Below are 22,786 nucleotides of genomic sequence, written 5' to 3' on the forward strand. Positions count from 1 at the left end.
TAATTAACAGGATATTATTATCCTTGCCATTCTACCCTGCTTGCTTAAATTACTTCTAGCATTGACAATCCAAGTAAAAGATTATATAAAAGTTTAATCTATGAGCTTTCAGAAAGGCTTTTGATTTTTTTAAATAAGTTTTTGCCATAGGGTGTGTATGCTCACCAGAGAGAGACAGAGAAAGGCAAAATAAGAAATCAACCCCCAGGGGGATGATTTGGATGGCAACGCCACAATTGCTTCTCTTCCACTGTCTTCTCAGGATTTTGGGCATGCATGCACAAGTGCCCAGAATGATTTTCAAGCTGCCAGGTCTGGAACTCAAACCATGATAGGCCATGTGGGAAGCCAGCATCTTAACCAACACACCACCTGCTGGTCTCAGAAAGACTTTCTTTTTTTAAAAAGTACTTATTTAATATTATTATTACTATTATTATTATTTTACTTGCTACAGGGCATGTGTACTCACCAGAGAGAGACAGAGAGAGGGAAAGGGAGAAAGCAAGCTTCCAGGTCCAGGACTTGAACCACGGTCAACCATGTGGGAGTCCAGCACCTTAAATACCTTTCTAATCAGAGAATCCCAAGAAATTTTTTTAAAACCTGCTCCCAACAGAATTTCAGATGAACATGACTACTCATGTTCTACTTTCTAGAGAAGATTCTACCAATTATCCATGTCTTATTGCTCAAATACCGTTTTCCAATCTTACTTTTCTCCCTAATCCAAAAAGAGAACATCTACTATCCCATGAGCCACCTGGCCCAGCTAAACAATAGTTACATGTATATGGGTACATACATACACATTTATTGAGTACATTCCCTGTGCCAGACCTAGGTGCTTTACATACACTGTGTATTTTAATTCCCAATAATTTACAATGAAGAAACCACAGTATAGAGAGGTTAAATAAGGGCACATAGCAGGAAAGGCCGAATTCTAACCCACATCTATGTAACTCTAAACCTACATTCTTTCTATTCTATTACAAAACATGTGGCCTACCAAAAACCACAGTCCCTAAACAAATCTTTTCTTCCCTAAGAGAAGAACAGACACAAGACAGATAAAGGAAACAGAAAATGCAATAGGAAATCTACAGAAATTCAATTAGCACTCTGACCTATTGTAGAAGCACAGAGTCACTGAGTTCTGCAAGCGAATGGCCTATGTACAAGGAAGAATGCTACACTGTACCATTCACCCAAACCAAGCCAAGAAAGCAGGCACAGGAGTAATTGAGGAACAGGATTACTGGGGATACTGAGGCACTCGTCTGCACCCTATGTGCCGTATACATTACCAGGTAAATGCTGGTGACTGAAGCATTTTCTATTACACCTAGAGCCAACTATCCTAGACCTCCCTCCACCAGAACCCATACTGACCTCCCACCTCATGGAAACTATCTCTAGAGGGACTTTAGAACCACAGAGAAATGACTACGTTCCTCCTTGCCACTCACCTTTTCCGAGATAGATCATGCCATACTCTCGTCCCTGAGGAGTCTTGTTCTCTATCGTGAAGCAGACTTCCTTCCCAATCAGCTTCTTCCGCAGGAACTCTCGGGCAGGAAATGCCCAGGGCTGAAAAGACAAAAAGAATGTGATACACAAGAATTGCCTAGTTCCAGATCCCAATCAGCATTCAAGTAACTTCATTCCTTCAATAAATAGCTGAGCACCTACCACGTTCTGGACTTGCGCTAGGCCCTGAGGAGAATATAAAAATGAAATGCATGCAAGGGAAAGCGCACCCTTGGGGGCTCATAAAATAGAAAGGTCTAGCAGTTGGTTTAACTAGCACAGGCCCTAAAAACGGGCCTTAGAGTGTTCCAGACACTGGCAGTCGCACTCTTCCCTATCACTGTCTGTTCGGTTATAGCTGACTTCATGAATAATATTTGCCAACACTTTTATAGCACTTACCATGTGCCAGCCACTGCTCTAAACGCTGTGTATCTATCAGCCCACTTCTACTCCCTGAAACAGGAAGTACAGGCTCCAGGAACCCACCTAGGCAGGGAGGAAGGCATAAATAACAACTACCACCTACATATATTCGCCTCTCTCTAGTTTATGGAAACACTTTCAAAGGACTTTCACTATTAAACTAGCCCTGAAATCAGTTTAAAGCATTGTGGGAATAGGGACACAGTTCTATTATTTCAGAGTGACTCCCCCTGACTTACTTATGTCATTTTTGCCAAGTTTTTGAAGAAAAGCAAGAGTGAAAAGACATTTCCAAAAATATCTCCTCTAGTCTGAAGCCTTTGCAGTTTAGGCTCCCATCTTTAGACTTTAAAAATCCCAGGATCTTGGAGGAGATGTCCTTAGGAGCCTATTGGGATGAAAGATCACCTTGACAAAAGCAATTGTCCACTCTCACCCATTCAAGATAGAAATACAAGGGCTGGGTCATACATTCACACAATGAGAAGCAGAGACCCTTTGTGATCTCAGCATAATGTGCAAAGGTATGGTTTTTGGCTCAGCCTCCCCATCACTCTTAGGATAGTTTAGACAGAGATCTCCCATGAAGTAGCTCTGTCACTGTGGCCATTGGCACTTGAATGTATTATATTCTGGACTTCGCTCAGTGTGTTGAGTATCCTTAGAAAACAAATGGGGGGGTGGGGGGAGAGCAGGTGGCATGACGGTTAGGGTGCTGGACTCCCACATAGCCAAACACAGTTCAAGTACCGGACCTAGCACCTTGCTTTCTCATTCTCTCTTTCTCTCTCTTGTGAGCATACATGCCCTAGAGCAAATTTTAAAATAATAAAAATAAATAAAATTAAATAAATAATTCTTTTAAAAAAGAAAGAAATGGAGTGGCCCAGCCACAACAGCACAGGCGGCTAGCCCCCATGCATGACACTGAAGTCATATGGGATCGACCTGAACACATTGACTACAACTATGATCCTTGCTGGCTAGAGGGTTAGGGGACCATCCCAGCATGACAAAACTCTATCAGGGGCCCTGGTCTCCTCCCATCTGCCCCCTCCCATTCATCTCACATAAAGGAAATAAACATAAAAAGAGAGAGAGCCAGTTTCAAGGCCTGGTGGTTAAAGTGGCTGGATCCCCTTAACTAACTATGCAGTTTGAGTCTAAGACCCAATGGCTTAAGAAACAGGCATGAGTGTGTGCATGCCCAACACACCCCACAGAAGGGAGAGATGGAGAAGGGACTGCAGCATGACCATTCCCATTGTGGATTGCTTTCTCTTCTTCCTCTTTCTGTCTCTGTTTCTGGCAAGTGCACATGCCCTCTAATAAAAAGAAAAAAGGAAAAAGAAAAACAAAGGAGCAGAGGAGTAAGGATTCAAGGAGCATATGGTTAGCAGGCACTCCTGTGGCCAAAAAATGCAACAAAGTATAAAAGAGTAAAGTGGTATACAACTGCACATTGTCTGTGACAATCTCCTAAGGCCACTTCTTAGGCTATACATAATAAAGGCCAAACAGTAAATTAGTAGCCTCTGCTCAACTTTTCAGTCCATGAAGATTCTTTTATAAGGTCATCCAACTAGCTCTTCTAGAAGAATGACATCCATGTGACTTCCAGAAACTACAAGTCAATCAACTCCACCAACTCTGAGGCTGGTATTAGTTAAAAAAAAAAAAAAAAAAAAAAAAAAAAAGTTATATAACATCAAGTGTGACTAGTTCTAGAAGACACAATCCTGAGAAGGGCTCACAAAGACACAAAACAAGCCCACACTCACTCTCCTGTTCTCCTGGAAGCGCTGAGGAGAGAAGCTCATCACTGAAGAGCATCATAAAATTCGCCCTATTTTTAATGTCTCATATCTACCCCTACCTACTCCCTGAAAATGAAAAAGTAGTAACAGTTAACAGTGTGATGATTGATAAATGATTCCAATAACCAACTACATCACAGAAACAATGCTGATCCAATCAACACAGTCTCCTTTATTCTTTACAACCCTAAGTGATCAACTTGCTCTAAAAACACATGTGGCTGTACCTGCGTCTAAGTCCTTGGTGCTACACTAATACTTAAAATTCAATAAACAAGCACTTTTCTAAATAACTTGGAAAAGCTCTAATATGGCAAGAATTGCTAAAGGAAGTCAAGATTTTCATGAAAACTCACTTAACTACGATCAGGTCATAAGGAAATATCTAGCTCCAGCAGGGAACAACCAATTTGCACCAGCCAGGCAGAACTTCTCTCACAGCTTTTAAGCCTTAAAGAAGGAACACGCTGCTCTTAGGACCTCATGTTTTATACCTGGTCAGTCACTGATCAGCAAAGGAAAGTCACATTGGAGGACTTGAAAATAAAGCATGCCCAGTTCTATAAGAATAAATGAGCAGTTTCTGCATTCTTCAGATCTGTCAAGTTATGCTCTATGCCCAGGGTTTGAGCGACTCTAGGAACTGGACAAGATGAGAGCTAAGAAGGGACAATCAGAGACTAAGACAGCTATGCAGGAGGGGCTGACCATATATCACTCCTCATAAGAGCAAGAGAGCACTCTAAAGACAATCCTGAGGGACACCAGCGCGGTCCATGTGCCCACACGGGGAACAGTCAGGCAGAGAGCTATCTGATGGAGGAGGTTATTCCAACAGAACCTCCAAAACAACACAAAGGTCAGGGCCAGGGAAATGCGCTCAAAGCAGGTATCAGGTAAGTGTCAGAGGGGCTGGCAGGTGGCATAATGGTTGGGACCCTGAACTCCTAAATGGTTTAACTACAGTTTGAGTCCCAGAACTGGTAGCTTACTTTCTCTCTTTCATTCTCATTCTCTCTCTCTCTCTCTCTCTCTCTCTTTTTCTCTGGATAAATTAAAAATAATGATGATGATCAATAAAGTAGAATATATAATTCTTAAAAAATAATAATAATAGGAAGAATAACTGGTCTGTTCAAATGATGCCCCAGGGCTCCATCTAAGAAGCAGGTGGCCCTTCAATAGCTGAGATTCAAAATTACCTCTTTCCTTTAGAATACCCAACAGCAGGCAATCTGGTAGCTTGTTCTCCAGTCCCAGACCCAAGCAAGGTTTAATATAATAATGTTTACCACAATGTCACAAAATTCTTAATTCCAATTTTCTCTTTAATCAGGTAAACTCCTAAAACTACTACGCCAAGATTAAACCCCAGAACAATATAAAAGCTAGTTACTTTTGTACATGGCCCAATGCTCAAAAATTCTAGCCCCCCCTTCTTTTCCAATCACCCCCACTATATACCACCTGAACATGTGACTGATTGCCCTGCTCTGCATCTATCTCCCACACCCCTATTCTTACAATCCCCAGTGACCACAGGACTATGACATTCATTTCTGTATTTTTCATGAAACTAACATACAGCTTTACACACAGCAGGAGCTCAATAAATCTGTGGAAAATAAATAAATAATTCCCACAGTGCCCATCAATGCAGTATCTAGGCTGTCTGGAGTAGCTAGGCAACGCAGGGGATTAGCCTGGAACGGGTAGTGACGGCTGGGGACATACAGCAGAGCTGCTTTCATTGCCACAGGACTTAGAAGAGAGCTGAGTCTCTTTGAAACAAGATACCATGAGAGAAGGCAAGGAATAATCAAGCAAATGATATTTCGGGCAATGATACAAAGGGAAGCAAATGAACAATAATGTCCTTGATTCTTCCTGAATTTGAGAAAACTACACGACATGCTCCAAAACAATGAAAAGCCAGAGAGAAAGGATAGTGTCATGCTGCACAATTCACAAACTCCCAAAGAGGAGCTCTTCGGGGTCTATTTCTCGTTATTCACTTGACCGTGCATTCACTGCACACCTGCTTTGTGTCAGATACTGACTAGGCATGGGAACACAGCAATGGGAGAAAAGGTCTCTTCCACTGAAAAGCTTAAAATCTAGTAGAAAGAGACATAAACACAGAATGAAATGTTGTGAATGCTATGACAGCACCAAGATGAGATGATGAAAGGAAATGTCAGGTGTGACTTCTCAAGAGGCTGAATCTTGAAAGATAGCAGGTGTTCACCAAGTCACACAGGAGGGAAAGGGACTCCTAATGGAGGGAGCCACATGAGCAAGGCAGGAGGAGGCAGGACCTGATTGGCCGGTGAGAAAACCTGAGTCCTTCGGCGTGGGTGGGACTAAGCATGCCAGAAGAGGGTCAGTAAGAGAATGTCTAAAAGTAGAATCAGAAATAGGCTTGAATCCCTGGCTAAAGCATTTAGATTTGTCACACAGGTAATGAGGATTCACTCAAGTGACTAGAAGTATGAGAAAGCACTGAAGACTCTGGGAATAACACTGAGCAAAGGAATAAATGAAATTATGTTTCAAAAAGATCTGGGAGCACACATACACAAAAAGATTACACAGAATGAAGGCAAAGGAACTATTATTTCAACATTTCAAGCACCCTATCAGAGTTGGACAAAGGACAATAGCCATAAGGTTGGAGAAGAGAGGTTAACAGGAGGCAGAATCTCTAAGTCTGAATAAAGATCTAGATGTTGATGTGGGGAGTCAAAGACAGACTAAGGGAAATCAGGTTTCTGACCAAGTTACTAGTTGGCGTTAATTGTTTAAGAGTGGCTTTGAGGGCACGGTAGGAAGAGAAGATGATCACAACAATCAGGAGAGACTAGATTAATACAGAAATAATGACTACAGGTAAGAAAGGATGAAATATGCAGTTATCAAATATTTCACCTTGGGAACCAGCAGTTAGTGTAATGGCTATGTCGCTGGACTCCCACGTAGTCGACCGCGGTTCGCATCCCGGACCCGGTGGCTTAAAACTCACGCTGGGTGCATGTGCGTGCGTGCCCAAGATCCCGAGAGGAGAATGGAGAAGGGATTGCAGTGTGACCATCCCCTCTGGGGGGTGATTTCTCGCTTTCTGTCTCTTTGTCTCTCTCTGTCTGGCGGGGGAGCACACACGCCCTATAGCAAAAACCTCTCCAAAAAAAAAAGAAAAAAGAAAAAAAAAATATTTCACCTCACAGAGAGTTGTGAAGACTTAACAGAACTTAATGAAACTGAGTTACTCAAGAAGAGACAAAAAGCACTAGGCTGTATAAATATACAGAACTAGAATGGAAGGCTGGAATCAGGTTACGGGCATCCTTTCAGCTAAGATGGTTCTGCTAAGATTTTATTGTCCTGGTACATGGGATACAGTTATAATACTTTAGAACAAGTTGCAACTGGCCTTCTGTTTCTCTGCCCTAAATTGTCATCAATGAAACGGGGAATTAAAACCCAACACTTCTTTCTTAGAGGCTACTATATGCTGCTTCCTTCTGGGGAAATGAATTTGACTCAAGAAGGGTCACTCTTCTCTCACAACCAGTCAAGCTGTCACACAACACACAACTGAAAGGCAAAAAAGTATCTGACATGCCGGTTCACCCATTTAGTTAGGACCCAAAATTTTAAAATTGCTGAAAAGACAGTTCACATCTTTAATTTTTGGTCTAACAATACTTTTTTAGTAACAGAAATTAACAAACAACAGAGTGATTACCACAAATAACACGCATTATGTACCTTAAAGCACACGCAAAGCAATTCATATTATCTTACTTCATCCTCACTAAACAACTCTAAGATACCCACTAATACATTATTCCCAATACTTGGGAGTCATTAATTGGGGGGGGGTGGTGGTCAATGGATTACCTGGTCATTATTACAGAATCTAACTGATTGCTATTGGGAAAAAAACTATGGGTGTGACTTTTTCTATTATCTATAATGCTGCTTTAATATCTTAATTTGAACAAAATGCCCTTTATTGTAAGTGAAAAAAAAAGAAATGCTTTCCTTGAGTAAAAGATTTCTGTCGGCTCTTGCATTTTCTTCTTCTCTTTTGTGGCAGAGATTAGCAGAGGAAAGTCAAGGTACCAACTGGCCCAACATCATCAGGTTGGGGCAGAGGACAAATAATTAGAATCCAAAATTTTCATTTCTGATGCTAAAGCACGTCTGAAGGAGAGCCAACCACTGATGTTGTATGGCATAGAAGCCACAGAAGCCAAGAAGAGTGAACAATGCCAAAGTGGGACTCCTATCAGCCACCTAGAAAGGCAGGAACTGAAAAAGTCAAAGGCACACCTCAAGGAAGGCAAGTGGCCTGGCATTTGGGAAGTTGGTGGAACAAGTTAGGGGACTTAAGGAGATAATGCAAACTCAGAAGCAATTTCTCAAGTTACTATAACATAGTTGTTCTTAACTACACCTAAGCCACAATTTACCTTGATAAGAAATTGCTCACTAAAAAACTTCATGCTGGGCCACCTGGCGACATAGTGGTTAAGGCACCTAGATACCACATGGCCAACCATGCAGGTCCAGTCCTGGATCTGGCACTTTGAAAAAAACATACTGGGCATGTGTGCATGCATATCCCAAATCTCCAGAGGAAAATGGAAAGGAAAGGATTACAATGTGGCCACTTCCCCCCAGGGGAGTACTTTCTCACTTTCCCTCTCCCTGTCTCTCTGGCAAGCACAGGAGCCCTATAGCGAACATTTTTTAGTAATTATTTATTTAATTTTATTGGGACCAGCAGTTGGCATAATGGCTATGTTGCTGGACTCCCATATAGTCGACTGTGGTTTCAAGTCCCGGACCCAGTGGCTTAAACTCATGCCAGGCACTTGTGCGTGTGTGACCAAGATCCTGAGAGGAGAATGGAGGAGAAGGGATTGCAGTGTGGCCATCTGCCCTGGGGAGTGATTTTTCGCTTTCTGTCTCTCTGTCTCGATCTGTCTTCCTGGTGAGCGTATGCACCCTATAGCAAAAACCTCTCAAAAAAGAAAGAAATTATTTATTTCATTTTATGTATTCATTTATTATTATTATTATTATTATTATTATTATTATTATTAGACAGAGAGAAAGAGAGGGAAAGTGAGAAAGCAAGCCACCAGGTCCAGGAGTTGAACTGTGGTCAGCCATGTGGGAGTGTCCAGTGCTTTAACCACCAGGTCACCTGCTGACTCCATTCTATAGCAAACTTTTTTAAAAACAGAGAAAGAGGAAAAACTTCATGCTTACACAAAATTTTACAAACAATTTTATAGGGTTCACAAATGCCTTTACGAGTGTGTGGACCACAGATTAAGTATCTGCAATAAAGTATGGGCATAGCATTTACAATACACTCCTTTTTGTGAAAACGAAAGTGTCTGCTATCTCGGGAAGGAGACACATGACACATCAGTTGTGTCTGGGGGAAGTACTATACTTAACTTCTCACTGTGTGTATGTGTGTGTGTGTGTGTGTGTGTGTATGTATGCATATATTATATACACACTTCTGAATTTTGAACAATATAAATGAATGAAGAAATCAAAAATAAATTAATAAATGAGTTCTGCATAACCAAAGATGACCTTAAATGGCTGAGGTCACCTAGGAAATGTTCCTAATGAGGAAATGTTCCTAATGTTCCAAGAGCAGGAACAGGGAAACCAACTAACCTGAGCCTTTGTGAAAGGGCAGGGAAGCAGAAAAAGAGTTGGGACTGCGATTGCTGTTAGAGGTATGAAATTAACAGATACCAGCCACTGCAGATATTTCCAGAATCTTCAGTACTATGATATGTGAATAGTCAAAATACACACACACACAAAAAAGAGTACATCGGGCCAGCTGGTAGCGGAGGGGTTAGGGTGGCTGTACAGTTTAAGTCCTGGACCCAGTGGCTTCAAAAACACACTGAGCACATTTGCGCATGTGTGCATGCGTGCCCAAAATTCTGAAAGGAGAAGGGATTAAGGTGTGGCTGTCCTCCTGGAGGGAGGGTGATTTCTCATTTTCCCTCCCCAGCAAGTGCACACACCCTAGAGCAAACCAGGAAAGAAAAAAAGAGTACATCAAAATTACCTTGGTCAAGGTAGGGACTGGGCTGTTACCTAGGTCCACAGCCTAAGTTAAGGTCTCAGGAAGCACCTACCTCGTCAGGGGTATCTTTCGCATCAGGCTGTGTGGCAGCTGCCCGACGGGCAAGATTTCCGGCACGGATGTTGCTGAGGTTGATCTGCCTCTCAGGAGGAGGCCCACCACGAGGCTGCCCTCGAACAATGATGGCACATCCTGAGAGGACCTAAGTGAGGAGAAAATGAAAATTAGTGGTTTAAAGATGCTATCACCATAATTTAGGGTACCTCCACCATCTAGAATAGTCCTTGGCAACTTGAAGGCGCACAAACACTTGTTGAATGATTAAAGGAACAGGATTGTTTCTCATGTTCTAAAAGAAATACCTACCCAAAGTATTGAGTCAGATTCTGAACTAATGGCTCTAGAAATATGCCAGACAATGGAGACTAATGACCTTTGTAATTTTATCCCAGCAACCACCACGTGTGTTTTTTTTCTATTACTATTAATTTAATATCCCCATCAGTACTTTCCCTTCCAGAACTGAAGCAAACTCCTTTGTCTAAGAAAAGGAGAAGCTGAGGAAGAAGTCTTGATACACCATCCAGTGGAACTGAGCATGCCCATGGCTAATGTGGAAAGCAGTAATCCAGGCCCAGTGCTTAAAATTCTCTTGTAGACAGTACTCAGAGCCAAGGCCAAGAGAGAAACACGGAAGTAATCTAGACGACCCATGCCCTAGAGGATTAAAACCGAAGAATCTAATAAGCACCTTAAGGCTCCCAAGCATGGCAGCTCCTTTCATCTCTCTAACTAAAGGTGCCAGGCGTAGAACCCATTTGGCAACTATAAGAGTTCTGAAGCTCACTGGGATTTAATTTTAAAATACTTGCAGGGGAAAAGAAGGGAGGATTTTAAGCAAGAGAAGAGAAAGGGGGCATGCAGAAAAAAAAATGACCCAAGCTATTCAAATTGCCTTTACTTAGCAAGACATGATATGACGACAGGTGTGCTCAAGCACTGGCTTCACCAGATCTGAAAAACTCTCAATTCCACGCTTTGAAACAAGATACAGCTGCTGAAAGGTTAGTAGATAGAAGGCTGCAGGGTTCTGTCAATGTACATCACTGCTCAGACAAGATCGCGGAGTTCTTAGTAAAGGTGCATTCCTTTAAAGGAAGCTAAATCAAAGAAAGAAAGAATGGCATAGTAAGCCATCTGCACACCACTTAGCTGACATTTCCCCATCACCTCTCCACCTTAACTGATGCTTTCAATAGTGAAATCGTGGGTCGGCTCCATGGTTTGATGGTTAAGGTAGCGGAATCCCACGGGGCCAACCATGCAGTTTCATCCCAGACCTCAAAGCCTGAGATACACCCCAGGGCTGTGCAAGCATGCCTAAAATCCCAAAAGTATGGAGAATAGAGGAGAAGGGATTACAGCATGATCACACCCCATAGGGATAGGGGGCTTTCTCCCTGTCCTCCCTCTCTCTCTCCTTCTGCCTCTTCTCTCTGGTGAGTAAACATGATCTCTAACAAATTACCATAAAGAAATAAATTGTGAAAAATTAAATACATATTTAGTATATTTAAACCTATAAGTACAAGCTTAAGGAAAGCAAAAAAATGAATAACCACCACCCAAGTTAAGAACCAGAACAATTCCAAAACTATGAATACTCTTTATGCCCTTCTATTTGCAGCCCCTTTTACCAACTCCAACTCCCACCATTACCCTGGCCACTGGGATAATCCCTTTCTTGCTTCTCTGCACAGGTCTGCACAAGTCATCTATACATCTCTGAACAATATGGTTTCGTTTTTCCTATGCATTCACCAATAACGATTCTTTTGCCCATTTTGTTTGGTAAAACTCATCCAGGTTGTGTAACATTATTGGTTATTTCTTTTCATGACTGTACAGTATTCTATAAATACCCACAATTCATTTATCCTTTCTACTCACCTTTTTTTTTTAAATAACTACTTATTTTATTATTTATTTATTCATTCATTGATTTTTTAATTCGACCAGAGAGAGACAGAGGGTGAGAGTGAGAGAGAGAGGAAGTGAGAAAGCAAGCCACCAGGTCCAGGACTCGTGTGGGAGTGGCCAGCCCCCTGACCACCACGCCACCCGCTGGTCCCTCTACTCACCTTTTTATGGGAACTCCAAACAAATATGCACATTCCATTTAAAAAAAAAAAATTAGTGCTCTAGTTAATGTTTCATTATCCCCAATACTTTAAGCATATAGACCTTGGTTTAAATCACTCCTCCCTGTCATAACACACACAAAAAGACCACCTTTCTAATCTAGTAACAGATCATGCTCTTTGATCAAATGTCATCCGTAATTAAACTTTAAAACTTCCAGGGTCAGCAGGTGGCATGATGGTTGAGATGCTGTATTCCACATGACCAACTGTGGTTCAAATCCCTGACCTCCTGGCTTGCTCGCTCGCTCTCTCTCTCTCTCTCTCTCTCTCTCTCTCATGAGCGCACATGTCCTGCAGCAAACTTAATAATAATAATGCTAACAAATTTTTTAAAATCTAAAACTTCCAACTACACTTGTTAAAAGCCAATGCTAAGAATCCATGCCCTGGGCATCATCTCAGGAACTGACGTTCTAAAAAGACAATTCTCAAACAAAGTCAGAGAAAGAGTAGATAAAATTAAACAAAGAATTAAAGCCAGGAAAAAGGTTAGGATTCTGTTCGAATAATAAGTACTGTGGGAAAAAATAAAAAAGGAATGGAAAGCAACTGCAGATACCAGAGACAGTGTGGCAGTGTGGGAGGGGGGTGGGAAATGGCAGAGGGGGGAGGGTGAGAAATATAGGGGGGAAAAAAAAATATATATATATACACACACAAGAAACAAGAAATGAAAAATTACTTGTTGACAATAAAATGTACGATTAAGCCACTATACAGTATATTCTGGATGGGAAAATGCATTTTGTTTGCTGTGATGGTATTCTGTGAAAAGATGTAAAATAAAAAAATAAGTAATAAAACAAAGGATTCTTTAAGTTCTTGAATTAGAAGGGCCAAAAAGAAAAGGAAGAGGGCTTGATTGACTCATTTATAGTCTATTCTTCCACTTAAATGGCCAAAACAAAACACAGAAAGAACAACACACTGCAGATACTTGCACCTGAAATCATTCATACACAAATTCCAAACAAGGGGGCCAGCTGGTGGCATAGTGGTTGAGGCACTCGACTCCCACATGGCTGACTGCAGTTTGACTCCCAGACCCAGGACTCAAAATCATGCCAGGTACATGTGCATGTGTGCCCAAGATCCTTCAAGGAGAATGGAGGAGGAGTGATTGCAGTGTGGGCCTTCCCTCTCCACACCCGCTGGAGGGGTGGGGGTGATTTCTCATTTTCTTTCTCTCTGAGGGCTCACAAGCAAAAAATCTCTCCCCACTACCCCCAAGAAAAACAAATTCTGAACATGGCTGAGCTAAATCAAGTGGCTACGGACTCACACATGGCTGACCGCAGTTCAAGTCCCGGATCCAGTGACTTGGAACGCACACTAGGTATGCACACCACTCGAGCGCTTGTGTGTGTATGTGTACCCAAAATCCCAAGAATAGAGAAGGGATTACAGTGTGGCCACCCCCATCCCGGGGATAATTTCTTGTTTTCTGTCTCTCCGATAAGCACAAGCACCCTATAGCAAAAATCTGTTGGGAGGGGGGACTATCTTTGTTTCTCAAGTCTGATAAAGGCCACTAAAAAGATTAAGAATAGAGTAATGATCAAAAGAAGCTTCTTTTACTCTCAAAAATCAGAAAGAAAAGTGTTCTGTAATTCCTCTGCCTAGTAAACTAGGTCCCGTGGGTGACAAGGGCCTATAGCTACAGTCTAAGATCCATTGAGGGCTCTGGCAAACAATTTACACATAGTCATTTTGCAAAACTCCTTCGTACATCCTCCACTCTTCCTGAATGCTATTCTGAAGACTACTATCTTCGCATTACTGCATAAAATATGCCATTCAGAAAATAGTCGGTGTTTGAGTTAGTAATGGAAAGAGATGAGTTTTACTTTATAAGCTGTTCTACACCTTTTATACTACTGACTACAAATTCAAGCAGTAATCACCAATTCAACCTCCTCAGCAACCAAACTGGATTCATTGTGGCAGGCACTGCTATTCTTGATCCTTCAGGAGGAAAAATTGACAAGTGTTTATCTTTCCTCTGAAACTCTGGCCCCTTCATTTGGCCACTGCCTTGAAGAGGTAAGAAAAGACTGTAGACCCTTAAGGAAGTTAAGGACCTGTTTCTAATAGAAAAGAATTAATTCTCCTTTTTTTTTTATTTATTTATTTTAATTATAACCAAGCACAATTATTTATTTATTTTAATTATAACCAAGTACGATTGATTGATTGATTTTGGAGAGGTTTTTGCTATAGGGCATGCACGCTCGCCAGAAAGACAGAGTCAGGGAGATAAAAAGCTAGAAATCACCCTCTGGGGGAATGGCCACGCCGCAATCCCTTCTCCTCCATTCTCCTCTCAGGATCTTGGGCTTGCACGCACACGCGCCTGGCGTGAGTTTAAGCCACCGGGTCCGGGACTCGAACTGTGGTTGGCTACATGGGAGGAGTTCAGCGACATAGCCATTACGCTAACTGCTGGTCCCAATTCTCCTTTTATTTACTGGAACTGAAATTGTACAAAACACTACAATTTCTTCTACCTTTTTTTAATTCATTCTCCAATCATCTGTCTTACTTATCATCAGTCTCTAATCAAGTTCATTTTCAACAAAAAATATTTTAATTGTCTTATCCTATCTAAAGTTCTTCAACAGCTAAAGAGAAAAACTTTCCCCAGGAGGAAAAAAACATAAGAATCTCTAAGTAAAATATAAAAAATACCAAAGATCTATATGTTAAAATTAACTTACATCACTCATGGCACCAAAACAAGTCTTTTTTCCTCTCTGAAAGACTTGCCATCAGAGTCGAATATTTTATTCCCTGATTCATTTACTCAGGTATTAATGCAATGCAAACTTACTAAGTGCCTACTATGCACCAAGTATCATTCTACACAAGCAACATACTTCAATGTAACCAAACATTTCCTCCCTTGGAGAGCTGACATCTTAGTGGGTGCTGACAAACACTGCAAGTAAATAAACTATATCAGAATTTTAATTTCAGAAAAAATAATGTTAAGATTGGGAAGAAACTGTCACGGCTAATTGATCTGCCAAAGCTGTACTGATTCATCTTGCAAACTTTCATGGATATAGTAATTATCCTTAATTGCTAATTTATAGGGCATAGAAAGCAAGTCATATGGTTACTGCTTTATCCAATTATATGAATAAAATGTCATATTCTAGAAAAACGATCGTAGGACTACCTGCTACAGCAGGAGGTTTGTGAAACCAGCTGTCACAATGAGTCAGTTTGATTGAGGTTATGGATTAGACATTTCTCATCTCCACCAATAAAGGTTGTGGAGGGAGGTGGGCTTTATGACATATAAATCAGATGGTTATAAAAGCTGAAATAAGGCAGCTGAGAAGGAAAATGAGACTCAAACAGTTCAAACTCACATACAGGTTTACTAAGAGATTTACCTACAGTGAAACACTATATGGACAGCCACTAAAATGTTGCCCAGCAACAGAAACACATTAAACCTTCACTAGGTTCTGAAAAATGATTTGGTATGTTTAACTCTTGAGTCCTAAGGCCACTTACATGGGAACACAGAAAACTTCTCCTACAAACACCTAGCCACACTATGCTTATGGCAAATAAAATGATGGTCTAGAAAGTGTGAGTGTGCCAATAAAGGCTGTATTTTTTCTCAGCCCAGTAGCAAAAAGCATGTTGGCCAAAGAATGGCAATGTATTATCCCTGCAAGGAGGACTGGTTTATCAGCACAGGACAGTTACATTGTACAGCAATATCCATGACTACAAAGAACCAATATAAAGAATAGAGGTTGGCTTAGCTGCACTGGTACAGGCTAAGACACTGTGTTCCCCAAGCTGAGACCACATGGAAGACCTAGACCCAGTTCCCATACAATCCAAAGGCTGGCTGAGGTAGGGTTTGCCTGTTATCCCAGCAACTCAGGAGGCTGAGGCAGGAGAATTGTGAGCTCGCTGGTGCAACAACGTATCAAAACCCTATCTTAAAAAAAAAAAAAAAAAGAACCAAGGCAGATACCTGATGATGGATATTACAAAAATCATACATGTGTGGTCAACTGATTTTCAACAAGGGTGCCAAGATAATTCAATGGGGAAGAGTAGTCCTTTCAACAAAAATGTTTCCAGGACAACTGGATATCCATATGCAAAGAATGGAGTTGGACCTTATCTCATACTATATGTCAAAGATAACTCAAAGAGGATCTGAGAACTAAATGTAACAGTTAAACTTAAAAGTCTTAAGGGGGGCTGACTCCATGGCCTGATGGTTAAAGCAGCTGGATCTTGCATGGCTGACTGTGCAGGTCAAGTCCCAGAACCAAGGCTTGAGAAACACGCTGGGCACATGTGTGCAGAAGGAATTGTAGTCACCATCCCCCATGGGGAGGGTATTCTCCTCTCCTTTTCTTTCCATCTGGAGAGCACACAGCCCTATAGCAAAAAAAAACTATTTAAGTCTTAAAAGAAAATGTTGAAGGCCAGCAGGTGGAATAGTGTAGATTATTGTTAACGTGCTGGATTCCCACAAGGTCAACCACAGTTCAAGTCTCAGACCCAGAGTTTGAAAATCACAACAATTAAATAGATGGATGAATAAATGGAAAAGGAAATGTAGGTGGGGCCAATAGGGGGTGTGGAGGTTAAGGCACTGGATCCCACAGGGTCAAAAGCACCGTTTGATTTCTGAACTTGGCAGCTTGAGAATCACACCGGGCACATGTGCATATGTGCCAAAAATCCTAAGAGGAGAATGATGTAAAAGGGATTGTGGTATGGCCATGTTCCTGATGGGAAGCAAGGGAAGGTAGAGGTCATTTTTCAGGGAAAGTAGAACTGCTTTTGTAAAATCTTCCACTTCCTCAGAAGTTAAGCATAGAGTTACTATATGACCCAGCAATCCCACACATACCCACGAGAAATGAAACCAAATACCCACATAAAAACTTGTACAGAAATGTTCATTACAACATGTTCATTAGCTGATGAATAAATCAAGAATATCCATATAACAGAAATATTTTCAGAAGTAAAAATAAATTAAGTACTAACTAACTGACTCTAAAACATTGACAAACCCTGAAAACATTAAGGCTGCGTAAAAGAAGCCAGACACACAAAAGGCAATATGTTAAAAGACTGCATTAATATGAAATATCTACAATAGACAAATCCATAGAGACAAAAAGGAGACTTGTAGTTCCCAGGGGCTGAGAAGAAAGAATTAGAAGTGACTGCTAATGGGTACAGGGTTTCTTTCGGAGTAATGAAAATGTTCTGAAATTAGATGGTGGTGATAATTGTACAAATGTAATATAAAAACAAACAAACAAACAAAAAGGCGGGCTATATACTTCAAAAGGGTATGGAGGGGCCAGCGGGTGGCGTGGTAGCTAAGGCATTGGACTCTCACATGGCCAACCATAGTTCGAGATCTGGACCAAGTGATTTGAAAATCACACCAGGTACATGTTATGTGAGCACCCAAAATCCCAAGAGGAAAATGGAGAAAGGAATGCACGTACCATGGCCATCCTCCTCGGGGAATAAGCTCTCACTTTCCCTCTGTCTCTCTCTCTCTCTCTCTTTTTGCCCTATCGCAAAAACATTACATACATAAAAGGGTGGGGTATGGAATTTATGGTATGTTAATTCAATCTCAAAAAAAATAATGTTTTTGGAACCAGCAGGTGGCGTAATGGCTATGTTGCTGGACTCCCATGTAGTCGGTTGCAGTTCAAGTCTCAGACATGGTGGCTTAAACTCACGCAAAGCACTTGTGCGTGTGTGCCCAAGATCCCGAGAGGAGAACGGAGGAGAAGGGACTACGAAGTGGCCATCCCCTCTGGGGGGTAATTTCTCACTTTCTGTCTCTCTCTGTATGTCTTTCTGGTAAGTGGACGTGCCCTATAGCATAAAACCTCTCCAAAAATAAAAGGTTTTAAAGGCCCAATATGAAAGTACAAAATCATGGGGACATAAAATGTGTATTTCACCACAGAGGTCTCAATATTTGTGCAGGAGGATTACATGCTTAGCTGAACAACATTAACAAACATTTTTAATTAAAAAAAAAAAAAAAAAAAAAAAGCCAGCTGACAGAAAACTGGAAGCCCAAAGCTAGTCATGGTGACTCATCACAGAAGGGGATATAATGTAAACCTTCAAGTCCTCTGAAAATAACTAGGTAGGAAGCCACAGGAAGTATACAGAACTTCGGTAAAATCTACAAAGCTTTTAGAAGGATAAAAGGGACAGGAAACAATATGAGCTTTTTCTAAAAGGCAAAACAACAAATATTCCTGTGAGTCACACAGAAAGAACCACCTAAGTAATTGGGCTAAAAAGTCTAAAATGCTATATGGAAGCTTTCAACTGCCCCAACCCACAGGCCGCATGTGCTGGGACTCGATGTCAGAGTAGCAAAAAAGAAGCCAGGAACTCTGCTCTGGTCAAAGTTTTCTACACCTAATGACACCATCAGAGAAGACCAGCCAGTGGCATGGTAGTTAAGGCAGCTGGATCCCATGTGGTAGACTGCACAGTTCAAGTACCAGATCCAGTGGCTTACAAATCATACTGGGGGATTGGCAGATGGCACGATGGTTAAAGGCAATGGATTCCCACATGGCCAACCATGGTTTGAGTCCCAAACCTAGCAACTTGCTTTCTCACTTTCCCTTTCTCCCTGTCTCTGTCTGGTCAAATTAAAAAATAATAACTAAGAAAATTAAATAAATAATTTTTTAAAAAAGAAAAACACATCAGACATGTGTGCATGCATGCACGTGTGCCCAAAATCCCTAGAGGAGAATGATGAAGGGATTTCGGCATGGCAATGCTCACTGGGAGTTAATTTCTCACTTTTCTCTCTGTGTTGCTCTCTCTAGCAAGCCCTATGGCAAACTTAAATAAAATAATAATAATAATACCATCAGAGAATGGTGAAGGAGGTGCTGTAGAAAGGGGAGCCAAGATTATAATCTATGAGATACCCTTTAATGAAGCAAAAACATGTACAGGAACTGAATAAAAGAATGACTAAAGAGAAACTACATTGAGGGGATTTTTAGAAAGTATACCAGGAATAAGCTTCCTGGCAAGCAGAGCTGTTGCTTCTGCAGAAAGATCATCTCTTGAAAATTAAAAACTCACTTAGATGACATGAGCAATCTCAAAAGAACATAAACTATATGGCTGGGAGGTCCTTCCTAGAATAGTTGTCAAAATGGCCATCTTGTTTTGCTGGTGAGAGCAAGAGGCAAACCAAAATCAGAAAGCCCAACATTCAAACCCAATGAACTAGAAGCACAAGACTTGATGGCACTGTCACTTCACTAGCTCTGGATACACTAGCAGACTGTCATGTCTCTGCCAGCTGTGTTACAAACTGGGCCCCAGTTTGCAAACAGGGAAGTTCAAACCTCTGAAGAATCGTAAGGATCTACAGAAAGGTCCAATAAAGACAGCATCTAATCTGAATCATTTTTATTTTTTAATTTGCCAGAGTGCATGCACTCAGGAGAGAAAGAGGAGAAAATACTCCTTATGGGGAATGGTCACTGTAATCTCTTCTTTTCCATCTTTCCCTCTTTTTTTGGGATTTTGGGCAAACATACATATGCAGGACATGTTTTTCAAACCGCTGGGTCCAGGACTCAAATTACATGGTCAGTCATGTAGGACCCAGTTCCCTTAACCACCAGGACACAGGCTAGCCCCTGGACCTTTTTATTTTACAGCTGAAAAAATGTGCAAGCAAGGGACCAGCAGTTAGCGCAATGGCTTTGTCACTGGACTCCCATGTAGCCGACCATGGTTCGAGTCCCAGACCCAGTGGCTTAAACTCATGCTGGGTGCATGTGCGTGTGTGCCCAAGATCCTGAGAGGAGAATGAAGGAGAAGGGATTGCAGCGTGGCCATCCCCCCGGGGGGTGATTTCTCGCTTTCTATCTCTCTGTGTCTCTTTTTCTGGCGAGTGTGCACGCCCTATAGCAAAAACTTCTCCCAAATAAAAATAAAAATATGCAAGTAAGACGAGGAAAGTAACTTCTGCCTAAAACTGCAAAGTGTGGAGGCCAGAACAAGAGCTAGAACGGATGTTGCACTGTGCCAGATGTAGAGTAAGCACTTGGAAGCTGATTTCTCTGTAAAATACTATCATAGCTCACCTGTTGGTTAAATCTTTTCTTCCAATTAAAATTTCCCTTTATATGTGCCAGCAGAGCAGGTTTCAGAGACCAAGTGACTAAGCAAGTCAAGTTTTCATGAGCTGGCTACCCCAGTCAAGTTTCCATGAGCTGATTACATCAAGTCAAACCAGCATTTTACTAAACACTACCACATGCATAGCAAGCAGAAACTCCAGGGTCTAATATTCCAAAAGAACACCCAAAAAGGACACATAAGGGAAGAAGACTTCCAAATGGTAAAAACAGGATTGGCAAACTACGGCCAACCAGTCAAATTCAGCCTACTGCCTATTTTTGTACAGCCCATAAGCTAAAAATGGTTTCTACATTTTAAAATGGTTGGAAAACTATCAAAAGAAGAATGTTATGTAACATGTAAGGAGTATAAAATTCAAATTTCAATGTCCATATATAAAGTTTTATTGGAACATGTCAAGCTCATTCACTTCTCTATTGTCTATAGTTGCTTTCACACTGGAACGACAGAGTTGAGTGGAGGTGACAGAGACCATACAACTTGCAAAGCCTGAAAATTTACTACCTGGCCCTTCACAGAATAAGTCCGCCAACCTTTGATATAAAGCACGGTAACAAGGGACTGAAATGAAAACTAGTTTTATGGTAGTCTAAACAGCAAGTGCACAGAAAAAATAAATTCTGGACCACTTCAAGTTATATAAACTGCTCGTTTTTATAATCAGAGAAGGAGTGGTATATGACAATAAAAATTTAGTTTCTTAGCAGCCATGCTACGCAGTCCTGGTTCAATTCCCAACCCAAACTAAAGACTAAACAAAGTGACATATACCTATAATCCCATTAACTCAGGAAGCTGAGGCTGGAGAATTACAACCTTAAGGCTGGTCTGGGCAATACAGTGAGACCCTGTCTGAAAAAGAGCTAGGCTGGTAGTGTGCACCTATGGTCCAGTTAGGAGACTGAGTTAAGAGAATAAGGACAAGATTGGGAACCAGCAGTTAGCGTAATGGCTATGTCACTGGACTCCCACGTAGTCGACTGTGGTTCGCGTCCCAGACCCTGTGGTTTAAAACTCACGCTGGGCCCGTGTGTGTGCGTGCCCAAGATCCCGAGAGGAGAATGGAGGAGAAGGGTCTGCGGCATGACCATCCCCCTGGGGGGTGATTTCTCGCTTTCTGTCTCTATGTCTCTCTCTGTCTGTCTGTCTGGCGAGCGCACATGCCCTATAGCGAAAACCCCCCCAAAAAAAAAAAAAAAAGAAGAAAAGAAAAGAAGGACAAGATAAGAAAGAAAAGAATTTTGCTTCAGAATCAAATCAATGTTAGCAGTGATCTTTAGAAGTTTCTTAGTTGGGACCAGCAGTTAGCGTAATGGCTATGTCACTGAACTCCCATGTAGTCGAGCGCGGTTCGCGTACCGGACCTGGTGGCTTAAAACTCACGCTGGGAAACGTGTGCGTGCATGCCCAGGATCCTGAGAGGAGAAGGGATTGTGGCGTGGCCATCCCCCCGGGGGGTGATTTCTCGCTTTCTGTCTCTCTGTCTCTCTCTGTCTGGCGAGCGCATGCACCCTATGGCAAAAAAAAAAAAAAAACTCTAAAAAAAAAAATAAGTTTCTTAGTTGGCTCTAATAGCTTCAATTTCATCATTTATAAAATATGTAAGAATTTCCATGAGTTGTATGAAATCTAAACAAGAGACTAAAGCACTAAGCACAGAGCCCGGCCCAGTGACATAATAAATGCCACACTGCTATTAAAAGAAACGGCTCAATGTATGTCTGAAGTAAAAATTCAGATACTATAGAATATAAAAGATGGACATTTCCTCTGGGGGCCTAAAAGTAAATATCAAAAACATGGAAATTCTCCCACTACTGAATTTGGTCAGAATTAGATAGAAAACTGTAACCTATTAATACAAGAGCATGCTGATTTATCAGCTAAGGGATACCGACTCTCTAGGAAAGTGGCTTTCAGTGTCTATTTCACAATCCCTATCCTCACAGGTAATGGTAATAAGTATTCTCTCTTAATTTTGTACAAAACTTCATCCTTGGAAAGTATCTTGGCAATCAAGGCTTCGGATGATATGGCCAAGTGAAATGACCATGAACTCCAAAATTAAGGTAGTCTGGAGTGAAAATGAACACAAACTTAAATGGTAAAATATTAGTTTCTCTTCTCTCCTTTCCTAGTCTCCGACCCTCTTCATCCTCACTATATTGAGGGAGCAAGGCCAGCACATTTATTCTCATTTCACAGCTGAGTAAACCATAGCACAATAACATCATGGCTTGGCCAGTGCATTGACAAGCCCCAGATACTCAGTATGAGAACCATGAGCCAAAACACTGGTGATGTAAATAAATGATCAGTACTAAGTCTGTAGCATAGCCCCTGCATAACTGAAGCCTTACCAAGAAGAAATGAACTCAACCTCCTGGAAACAAGTGTCAGAACTATCTCCATGATTGGTCCTTTGCCAAGCCAAGAGCTCACGACCTCACATTGAGTTCCACTGC

The 22,786-nt window shown here is 41.4% G+C and overlaps 1 protein-coding gene across 1 annotated transcript in view; it reads right to left on the reverse strand.

The window, feature by feature from the left end:
* SND1 (staphylococcal nuclease and tudor domain containing 1) overlaps positions 1-22,786 on the reverse strand; it is a 510,267-nt gene that overhangs the window by 457,418 nt on the left and 30,063 nt on the right. Inside the window, exons 2-3 of the mRNA XM_006146865.3 lie at positions 9,959-10,108; positions 1,473-1,593 (exon numbers count right to left, since the gene is read on the reverse strand). Of these exons, the coding sequence (XP_006146927.1) occupies positions 1,473-1,593; positions 9,959-10,108 (271 nt within the window). The remainder of the gene's footprint in view (positions 1-1,472; positions 1,594-9,958; positions 10,109-22,786) is intronic.

Source organism: Tupaia chinensis, unplaced genomic scaffold, assembly GCF_000334495.1.
Source record: "Tupaia chinensis unplaced genomic scaffold, TupChi_1.0 Scaffold000192_1, whole genome shotgun sequence".
NCBI classification, from domain to species: domain Eukaryota; kingdom Metazoa; phylum Chordata; class Mammalia; order Scandentia; family Tupaiidae; genus Tupaia; species Tupaia belangeri.